At 49.3% G+C, this 10,673-nt stretch overlaps 1 protein-coding gene across 4 annotated transcripts; it reads left to right on the top strand.

The window, feature by feature from the left end:
- Positions 1-8,786: 8,786 nt before the first annotated feature.
- Positions 8,787-9,792, top strand: KPLCE (KPRP N-terminal and LCE C-terminal like protein). Of its 4 annotated transcripts, none has more exons than XM_085024315.1 (2): positions 8,787-9,032; positions 9,090-9,792. In XM_085024315.1, the coding sequence occupies exons 1-2, from the start codon at positions 8,808-8,810 to the stop codon at positions 9,609-9,611; spliced, it is 747 nt and encodes a 248-aa protein (XP_084880441.1). In that variant the 5' UTR covers positions 8,787-8,807; the 3' UTR covers positions 9,612-9,792. The 4 variants fall into 4 exon arrangements, with proteins under 4 accessions (XP_084880441.1, XP_084880440.1, XP_003125804.1 ...); XM_085024314.1 differs by having other exon boundaries at positions 8,794-8,999; XM_003125756.2 differs by having other exon boundaries at positions 8,794-8,999; positions 9,057-9,792.
- The last annotated feature ends 881 nt before the right edge of the window (positions 9,793-10,673 follow it).

The following is a 10,673-nucleotide window of genomic DNA, read 5'->3' as shown; positions in this document are numbered from 1 at the left end:
CCCAGCACGATGGTTACAGGTAACGATACTCTTTATACTTGAGAGACTAACTCTAAAATGTTCTCGCCACTAAAAAGAAGTGGTAATTATGTGGTATAAGACAGATGGTAGCTGCCACTAAGATGGAAATCATTTTTCAATATGTAAGTGTATCAAACCCACAGGTCTGACAATTTACACTTAGACAATTCACCATGTCAATTATATCTCAGTGAAGCAGGAAAATATCAGTGATAAAAATAGTCATGTCACTCAAATGGTTTGCAAAGAAGATCCTAGGGGAGCATCAGGGGCAGGGCAGCACTGCCCAAACTCCTGTCGGCCGTCCTGAGGGGCGGGGCTGAAGAGCTGTGCTTGCTCATCAAGGCACCAGAAAGAAAACCACCCTCCCGATCCCCTCTCAGAGCAAGCTGTGGTGTAATGGATCCTAAATGCTATTTGAAATTCTGGTCTGTACTTTTCAAAATGATGTACTGAGACAGGGAATGTGTGGAAGACAATGGCTGGCATGGCCAGAGGTTGGTGTGATGGGTCACAGCCTTTCTGGGATGCAATTCATCTGAATTAAAAGAAAAATCCCTATTTCTCACCCTGCCCATCTGCCTCCAGTCTTCTTGCTCAGGACTGAATGAAACTGAGGTTACCGTATATGGTCGATGGGAGATAATAGATAGCAATACTAGCCAAACTAACGAATGCTCAGGGAGCACTCGCTCATATGTAAAGCAGTGATTTATTTCACATTAATATTTGCTTGTTCATTCAAAAGATATTTATTAGTTTCCTGCTATGTTCCAAGAGTAGTTTTACTATCTAAGAATATAGACGTGAACAAAACCGATAAAAATTTTCACCCTTATTGAACTTATGCTAATATGAGAAGACAGATGACAAGCAAAATAAACGAGAAAAAGTACACTATTTGCTCATCCAACAGGTGTGTCTTGAGAGTGCCGAGTGCTCAAGTAAGGCCTGTGGATAGAGCAGTGAGCACAGAGGATGAGGTTCTTACCTGATAGAGTTTACAGTTTGATGGGAGCAAATAGAAAACACATACATATATAAAATACATAATGTGTTCAAGGGTTATAAACTCTACAGAGAAAAATAAAGCTTGGAAGAGAGACAGGGAGTATCAGTAGGCGTGGATTACAATTTTTTTTTCATTTTTTTATTTTTTTTGGTCTTGCTTTTTTAGGGCTGCACCCATGGCGTATGAGGTTCCCAGGCTAGCAGTCCAATCCGAGCTGTAGCTGCTGGCCTACGCCACAGCCACAGCCACTGCAATGTGGGATCCAAGCCGCTTCTGTGACATACACCACAGCTCACAGCAACGCCGGATCCTTAAACCTACTGAACAAGGCCAGGGATCGAACCCGTGTCCTCATGGATACTACTTGGGTTCGTTAGCCACTGAGCCATTACGGGAACTCCATGGATTATAATTTTAAACAAGGTCACCAGCAAAGGCTTCCCTGAGGTCATATTTGAACACAGAGTTAAAGGAGGAGAGCAAATTAGCCACCTGCAAAATATTAGAACAATTTGGGTAGAGATAAAAGCAAGAGCAGAGCTCCCCAAAGCAGGGTGCCTGGAATGTCTAACAAGCTGCAAAGAGACCAGTGTGGCAGCGGGTAGAGGGACAGCGTGGGACATGAAGTCAGGGAAGCAAAGGGGTGGAATCATGAGGTCCAGTCTGTGAATCCCTTTGAAAACAACTGTAAGAACTTGGACTTTTACCAAGAAGAGAATGAGAAGTTATCAGTATGTTTTCAGCGAGGAGGGACATGATCTGATGATTGTTAACAGCTCCATTCTGCAGACGAGGAAGCTGTGACAAGAACTGGGGACTCTGATAAGAAAAGGTCCATGTTCATCAGACGGCAGTTGGCACCTTGTGTGAAGGTCTTGGCAGAGCTGGGACAAAAGATAAATGTTATTTGCACTGGAAGGATGCATGGAACGGTTGGGAGGGAGAGGTCCAAGAGGGAAGGAATATGATCCAATGGGTTCTACCTGTAGGGATATTTTAAAGGGTCATGGAAATTGCCTGTATTCCTTGCATCTTGAAATGCGAGGTGAGGCGGTTTCTTTTGAAAATTTCAGGGTGTGGTTTTTAAGACCAAATGCAATTAAATAGCTCTACACAGTAGTAGGTAAGGCTGAGGGACTAGTTACCTTGGGCATGTTATAGAAGACTAAGTGGATTAGGGTAGGACTGGCAGATGTTCAAGGAAAGCAGTCCCAGGGTGGGCATTCCAGGAGAAAGAGGGTTATTTGGGCCCCGAAGTTCCCTGGCCTTGCAGCCAAAATGGCTGTAGGGCTGTCATGCCTTGTGTCCTTGGCCAAGACACAGCCCATGGGGCTCTGAGGCAGGTGGGTTGGAGTTTTCTTGTGTTTCGACAACCCCCATGGCAGTCCTCTGCAACCCTCCCTCACATAGGTGAAAACACTTTCTGCTCTGTGGGGGATGCTCCTTCGAGGGCTTGTGTTGGCTCCTCTTGTGCTAGTCTTGATGGGGCTGGGGATGGGGAGGGAGACAAGGAGGAGGCCAGGTCAGGATGCTCCCTAGCAAGCCTGTCCAGTGGCCACATGTTTGTAATGGAACATGCCCTGGAGGGGATTCAGAAATTCCTGCCTAGGATCTGCTCCTACCTGGCTGTGTGGCCTTGAGCAAGTTCCTCTTCTTCTGTGTGAGCCTCAGTTACAATATAGGGGCTGAGCTCTATGCCTGTAAAGGTCCTCCCAGCCCTCCATGCCATGGTTCCACAGTATAACCTCCCAGTCATCCCGGAGGAACCCCCGATTGTCACTGGAATAATGGTGCAGGGCATCTCAGAGCTGAGTTTGGAACAGAGACACATGCGGACCTGGGGTGGGAGGGAGGGGATCCCTGCACTGTCTTCTCGGGCACGGAAGTGAGATTTCTCATTGGACATCAAGGTTTCAGTGCCCTCTGCTTCCCCGGTGTGTGGTGGCTTCTCACTTCCTCTTTTCTGCGGAAAAGGAAGGACTCAGATTTTAACCTCTAGTCCCTGATCTGAGACAGCTCCTAGGATGAGGGGACACCCAGCCCTGCCCTCTGGGAACAACATGCCAACATAGGGGTCAGGGCTTGAGGGCAGCACAGAGTTGAAATCTTGGCTTAGTTCACATGTTCAGGGACATAACTTCAAACATGTAGTTGATGGCAGGATTCATGGATGCTGTTGCTGTGAGGGACCTTTGAGGTGACCTAGCACGCAGTTCCTGACTATCCAGATGGTAAGTCTGGAAATGAGCTACCTAGAGGGAATGCAGAGAGCTCTAAAGACCAGATCTTCCTAAGAAGAGCAGCCCGTGGGCCAGACAACACAGGTAATAAATAACCCATCTAATGGCAGGAACCAGACCCCATGACCTGCTTTTGTCCCCTCCACCTCAGCGATGCCCTGATTCTGAATCTGTGAGCCTGTTATTCTGTGAATTCACAATTCTCTCTACCTATGACCCTGTGAGTCTTCTGGACTATTACTGCACAAGCCCACACCCTCTGATCCTATGGGTTTGTATCTAAGGAGATAAAAGGGGCCTTTGGGTATAGCCCTGTGACTCATCCTGGCACTTGTATCAGTTGTCTGACAACTCCATGCCTTGCCTTCCCTGCCCAGCAATTGGGTGGGGCCCAAGCCACCCACCTGTTGTGGTGGCACCTGGAAGCCGTGTCTCTCACCAGGGATGTTGGTGCTACCTGAAGATGTCAAACCCATTAGTGAGAGCCTGACCCCACGGAGCAGGAAGTGAGCCAATCAGAGCTCACAGGTGGCATGAGATGCACAGACTGGCCAGTGGCAGGATGGGCTCTCACCACACGGAGGAAGGAGGTGGTCTGGGCTGTACTGTCAATGTAAAGCATCCCCCATTCATTCATTCACTCACTCATTCATTCATTCATTCATTCATTCGTCTAGTCAGTGTTCCCCAGTCCTGTGCTACAGGCAGGTGATACACAGGAAACCTGTCCACAGTTATTAACACCTGGTAATGAGAGTCTAGTGGGAATAACTCCTTGGACAACTAAGATGTGGGTACATTTCTTCTGTAGAACAAGCCCCTAGAATCACAGGATGATATTGCCAGAAGGGACCTCATCTAGCTCTTTACTTCAGAGAGGAAGATGCACAGTCCAGAGAGGGGGCGCCAAGTGGAGTCACACTGAAGGGCAGCGGCAGGATCAGAACCAGGGCTGAGGTCTTCCTGTGCTTTGAACTGTCTCTAAAGTGCCCTAAAACAGTTAGTCTTCCAGGGCATTTTTTTCCCTATAGTGTGGGGCTGTCCCATCCTACATACAAGACAGCTGGCTTCTTAATGACTGTATCTGTCAGGTGGCTGAAAGGAGTGGTTCCTTGCTGGAGTCCTGCTCCAGCTGGACCAGGGTTTCCCGAAGGATGGGTGGCGTCGGCGAAGGAATGGACACAGCCTGGTGGTTATGCAGGACTGCTCATTTATTATTTGCGTAGGCTTAGCTTATATACCATTTTTGTCTCCTATATTATGCATCATGCATCCTTTGACATTTTTAACTATCCAATCCATCAAATATTTCCCCATGATTTTACGTATTAGGGGGACATACACAATGTTCCTTTTTCTTGTTCTTTCCTCTTGACTACTTAAAATCAGATGTATTCATGACTATGACCTAGTTCTCATGGAGCAGAAAAGTGCAAACTTATCAACTACCTTACTATAGAATCTCTTTGTTAAGTCTTTACTTTCCATGAGCAAAGGTAAGCTATATTTATCAAAGTGTATTTTGATTCTTATAGAACTAGAAACCATAGCATTGACATTCCTTAGGGTTGGGCCAATAGGCCTGACATATCAGCTCACAATGGGTTGGCCTTCTTCAGCAGCCCCATAGTTCCTTAATTGTTTCCAGTTGCTAGGTACCAACCGGACCACCTTTCCTTGTGTCAGTGCCCAGTAACAATTTGTAATTATCCACCATTCCCTGGCAAGGAAAATGAGATTCTCTTTGTAAACTGAATGGCCTATGCCCTGGCCTATTATAAAACTTCCATGAATCATACAAATTGTATTCCAGGTCTATAAGCATTCTATTGGGGACTTTTTTAGAAAAACAGGGGGGGAAATTCAGAAATGGATGATGATCACAGAACAAGGGGAACAGCAGGAATCTGTAGGGAAGTACTGGGCCCCGACGCTTACCGTCCCTGGGGTCTTTTTTCAGGGAAATTTTATTTGACAGCAATTCCCCCAACTCTATTAACAGCATAAGCAGGCAGAGAAGAAGCAGCAGGACCGTCGCTTTCCCAGACTTGCTGTGCAGTCTGGGGTCCTTAGTCTCCTGGACTTTGTCAGCAGGCAGACCTTCACAAACGGCTCCTGGCAGTTCCTAAAACGTCGTGAATTTTAGCACTAGAATGTTGTGGTGAGAAAAAAAAAAAAAAAAAAAAAGGAATAAATACCTGGGTTCAAGTCCTGGATCCATGGCTTTCGCTTTGTGGGCTTGGGCAAGTTTCTTTCTTTGAGACACGCTGTAGGGACTAAATGTGATGAGTTATCCCCTGTGAAGTGTTTGGTCCCAAGAAAAGATCGTCTCTTTCCTCTTCCCTTCACAGGACCTCAGGCCTGGGCGTTAACTTAGGTTGGATGTGTAGGAGAGTAGGTGACGGATTGTCCTGAAACCACATCCTTCTCCATGGCTGGAGGAAATTATGGAGTGTTAGGAACCTACCAGATACAGGAAAGGAGGCAGCAGGAAACCTTCCAAGCCTGGGGTAGACTTTCTCCTTCCTGCTTCCTCTGGATCATTCAGGGCAGAACTTACAGGACCCGGCTTGAGTGGGGAAGTGTCTGTGAACTAGCGGTGGTTCGCATTTCCTTTGTTAACTTCGGGAGCCTTAAGGCATATGGATCCTGGAGAAATTGAAGGGCCCTTATGGACAAATGCAGGAGCATCTTTTACCCGAGAGGCCACAGGGCCCATGGTGGGGCCTGGACTGGCCAATGGGAGGGAGTGGCCATTTGGAACCAGTATTAGACTCAGGATCAAGATAACTTTCCACATTGCGCAACCCCACGTGGCCCGGTGGGAAGAGCGTGGGCTCTGAAACTAGACATGCTTGGGTTCAAAAACAATACCCCACTGACGACCAGAGGCTTACTGTGGTGACAGAGGCCTCTGCATCTTGGCTTTCTCTTCTTTCAAAAGAGGGCTAAGGTATCCTACCTCACAGGCTTGCTGTAAAGTGCAAATAAAATGATACAGGTCAAGAAGAGAGGACAGTATACAGTGCACTGAGTACCTTAAACACGTAATCCTCAGGCATGTGTTCTCATCTCTCTTCCTCTGCCTACCGCACGGGGGAAAGGAAAGGAGGAGGCAGAGATTCAGGGACTCTACTGTGTCCAGAAATATAAGGCAACCTGTTGTAGTGATAAAGTCCGTGGCTTATGAAAGCAAACTGTCTGCATTTGAACCCTAGATTCTCTATTTACTTGCCTTACGACAACGAGTAACTTCCTTAGTCGTTCAGGGCCTCAATTATGGGGTCGTCTTTATTTTTTTTTTTATTTTTAATTTTTTTTGCTTTTGTCTTTTTGCCTTTTCTAGGGCCACTTCCTGCGGCATATGGAGGTTCCCACGCTAGGGGTCCAATCGGAGCTGTAGCCACTGGCCTACGCCAGAGCCACAGCAACGTGGGATCCGAGCCGCGTCTGCAACCTACACCACAGGTCACGGCAACGCTGGATCATTAACCCACTGAGCAAGGGCAGGGATCGAACCCGCAACCTCATGGTTCCTAGTCAGATTCGTTAACCACTGCGCCATAACGGGAACTCCACAACGGGTCGTCTTTAAATGTACATGCCTCATGAACTGTTGGGCACATAAAAAGCATTCAATTAAATGTTGGATCTGCTATTATTTTTATGCCACAGTTTTGTTGTTGTTGTTGTTTTGTTTGTTTTTGTTTTTGCTTTTTAGGGCCGCACTCACGGCATATGGAGGTTTCCAGGCTAAGGGTTGAATCGGAACTACAGCTGCTGGCCTACACCACAGCCACAGCAATGCAGGATCTGAGCCGAGTCTGTGACCTACACCACAGCTCATGGCAATGCTAGATCCTTAACCCACTGAGCAAGGCCGCGACCTCATGGTTCCTAGTCAAATTCGTTTCTGCCGCACCACAATGGGAACTCCGTTTTTATGCCACAGTTTTCATTTGGCTGGAAGCCCCCCAGAGCTGGATCCTTGGGGATGTAGACCTGGTAGTGAGGTCCAGGGAGGTGAAGGTGAGGGAGATCAGAGGGCGTGAGAAGGACAGGCGAGATGGCCTAGGTGTCAAGCCTGGGATCTGGGGTCATCCAGTCCATCTCGTTTTCCAAATAAAATGAGAATAACCTGCAGGTCCATGGGACCAGCCATTTCCTGGGGGCCTTGCTGCCACATTGAAGCAGAGACCACTGGCCTAAATATTTTCCCCCAGCTGCCTAGACCAGCAGGAGGCACCATGGAAACCCCCAGAAAGAACACACCTCTCAAGCTGGGAAGATGTGGTGTCGATTTTGGTAAAATGCGTGAAAAATTGCGAAGCTAAGCCCATGTTGGACAAGTCCTTGTAGACTCGTGACCTAGAAATAACTTCACAGGGACAGCTCTTTGTGGCATCTCCTCTCTCATAACTTCTAGGAGGAGAGGACTGACTCGGTTCATGAAGAAGGAGACAGGAATCGTGTTTATCTCGTGTTCGGGAAAATTCAGTGTCAGGCAGAGACATGCCCCGCCGCTGACTGAAGAGCCAAGCAAACTGGGGAGGAATCTCGCCAATGTGACGCCAGCCCTGGTCCTCGTGATCTCATGCTTCTCTCGGATGCCATCAAATTGCCTCACTGCTGCCCTATAAAAAGGTGTCCCCAACTGCCTGGTCCTCAGATCACTGGCTCCTTCCAGCCCTGCTCCTATCAGCAAAGAGGGTAAGTCTGGGGTATCGACACTGTAAGAGAGAGAAGCTTGGTGACACTGGCCGGGAGAACTGTGGGGGGAGGGGGGGGGAACTAGACGCCCAGGGCAGCGATGAAGGATGGCAGTGGCAGGAAGGAGGCATGGATCCTGGAGCAGGAGAGGAGAGCTGTTAGTCCCATGTGAGACAGTTTTCCAGAGAACTGGGTCACTGCCTTCTCGCTCTATCGCTCTCTCTGCCTGCAGTTTGCAGTCCTCTCTAGAGTCCATTAATGAGGGCGAAGGGATGGTCCAGCTGATCCAGTGAGCAAAAGGTAGAAACTTACTCAACTACATCCTGGCTCTGTCAGCTTGAGACTCGGGTTGGCTCAGGATCTGATGACATGAATTTGCCATTCCTGGCTGGCCAGGCAGGAGGAAGAAGGGAAGTCACTCCTGGGGGAGTTGGTGGCCAGGGGGTATCAATTGGAAAACAATTTCCCAAAGCGAATTCCCAACGCAGCCACTGGAATGAGGAAGACGAGAGGAGGCTTGGGGAGTTGGGTAGAAACACAGATATATCTCTTTCAAGCTCTTCATTTTCCATTTTGGAAGTGGAGGTGTACAGGTGAGTGGTGACTTGTGCAAAGGCACGCAGCCAGGTAAAGACATGAGAGCTGAGCCTAGGGGCCCTGGGTCAGAGTCCTCCCTAATGCCAGCTCTGGATGCCTGTGACCTTCTCAAATAGGCTACCGCTTAAGGGATCACTCCATCCAAAGTGGGTGCTGCAAGGTTACCTTGGAAACGTTCCTAGTTCTGATGAGCCCTTACTTTTCAGACTTTGCAAAGCCCCGGAAAGATGTGTGACCAGCAGAAGCAGACCCAGTTCCCTTCATCTTGCGTGAAAGGTTCAGGATTGGGGGCTGGGCAGAGCATCAAAGGTACATCTGTAAAATGCCCACCTCCGTGCCCAACTCAAACCTACGTGAAATGCCAAGTTCCATGCCAGACTCAGACCTACGTGAAATGCCCAACCCCCTGCCAGACCTTTGTGAAGTGCCCACCTCCATGCCAGACGACCTACGTGAAGTGCCCACCTCCATGCCAGACGACCTACGTGAAGTGCCCCCCTCCATGCCAGACGACCTACGTGAAGTGCCCACCTCCATGCCAGACGACCTACGTGAAGTGCCCACCTCCATGCCAGACGACCTACGTGAAATGCCCAACTCCCTGCCAGACGTATGTGAAGTGCCCACCTCCGTGCCAGACGACCTACGTGAAATGCCCAGCCCCCTGCCAGACCCAGACATGCTATGTCCAGTCCCCGTCTCCTTGCCAGACCTACTATGTTCAGGCTCCTGCCAGTGGCTCAGCTGCCTCGTGCAGTGTCCCTAACCCATGCTCTGCTCCCTGTTCCACCAGCTACTGCTGCCTGGCTCCCCGGACCTTCGGGGTGAGTCCCCTGAGACGCTGGGTGCAACGGCCCCAGGACTGCAACTCAGGATCATCTGGCTGCTGTGACAATTCCGGGGGCTGCGGTTCTGACTGCTGCGGCTGCGGCTGCGGGTGCTGCGGCTCTGGGTGCTGCTGTTTGGGAATTATCCCCATGAGGTCCCGAGGTCCCGCATGCTGTGATAACGAGGACGACTGCTGTTGTTAAGTCCAGAAGAGCAGTCCTGCTCCAGAGCTCACCACCCCGCTCGACCTTCAGGACTCTCACCAGCCCCTGCACTCACAGTCATGTCTAATCTCATTGCTTCCCCTCCCTGCTTCTTTATCAAGGCAGCCTGCCAGAGTGAGCGCGACTCCCAGACTTTGGCAAGAATAAAGCTCTGAATGCAGTTCACAGTGACTTCCTGTTTATTTGGTTCATGTCTCTGCTTTTCTGCCAGAAACTCATCTACCTCTCGCCTTACTCTTGTGTGTCAACAAAGGTCTGCATGGGCATGAACAGGCAGACCAAGCCGGAGAGCCCAGCCTGGGATCCCTGTGCATCCCAGAACGCTGTGAATAGACTTCTCTGCGCATGTTATCGGGATCGGAGGCTGGAGGTTTAGGGATTGAAGGAGGCTTCTTTTCTGCCTTCTGATCACTCTGAGGAGAGGGTTTGGCTATGATGAGGCCCTGTATGGAGACTCGGGGTTCATCTTCCAGGTGTCGAAGGGCCTGCGGAATCAGATCCTCTCAGCAGCATCATGGTGACGTCCAGCTGCTGTATACGTGGCTTGAACCCATGGATTACATTTCTCGTCTGATAAGCTTGCCCTCCTGAAGCCTTAGAGTGAGGACCTGAGGGCAGAGGCTAGGCCTGCCCTGAAGTACATAGACATTCCTAACGTGGGTGCTGGGTAGACAGCCCAGGTAGTGAGTGAGAGGTTTCAGAGAGGAAGACCAGCCTCGGGGCCAAGGGTCTGGGGCCCATGGCCAGGCACTCTCTCTCATTAGCACTTTCTTCTCCATTGCTTTGCTAACTCTGGAGGATGTGGGGTGGGGTTTTATGCCTAAAAATTTGGTGGAGGGATAAGTGACTTTCAAAGCAACCCTGGAAGGCCTGGTGCATGAGCATGGGAGACAGTACGTTGGGCAAATGCAGAAATGGATGCTTTTTACAAGAGCAGAGAACCTTGGGTTTGTTTCTAAGCACTCTCTGTTGAGTCACCTGAACTACTGTGCTGCCTTTAAATATCGAAATCATCAGTTGCTCCACAAATCACACTCTATC

Source organism: Sus scrofa, chromosome 4 (assembly GCF_054392235.1).
Source record: "Sus scrofa isolate SSC_HxYL_T2T_F1_AM1 chromosome 4, Sscrofa_HxYL_maternal_Yorkshire_Landrace_v2.0, whole genome shotgun sequence".
NCBI classification, from domain to species: domain Eukaryota; kingdom Metazoa; phylum Chordata; class Mammalia; order Artiodactyla; family Suidae; genus Sus; species Sus scrofa.
This window is presented reverse-complemented; position numbering and strand designations above follow the sequence as displayed.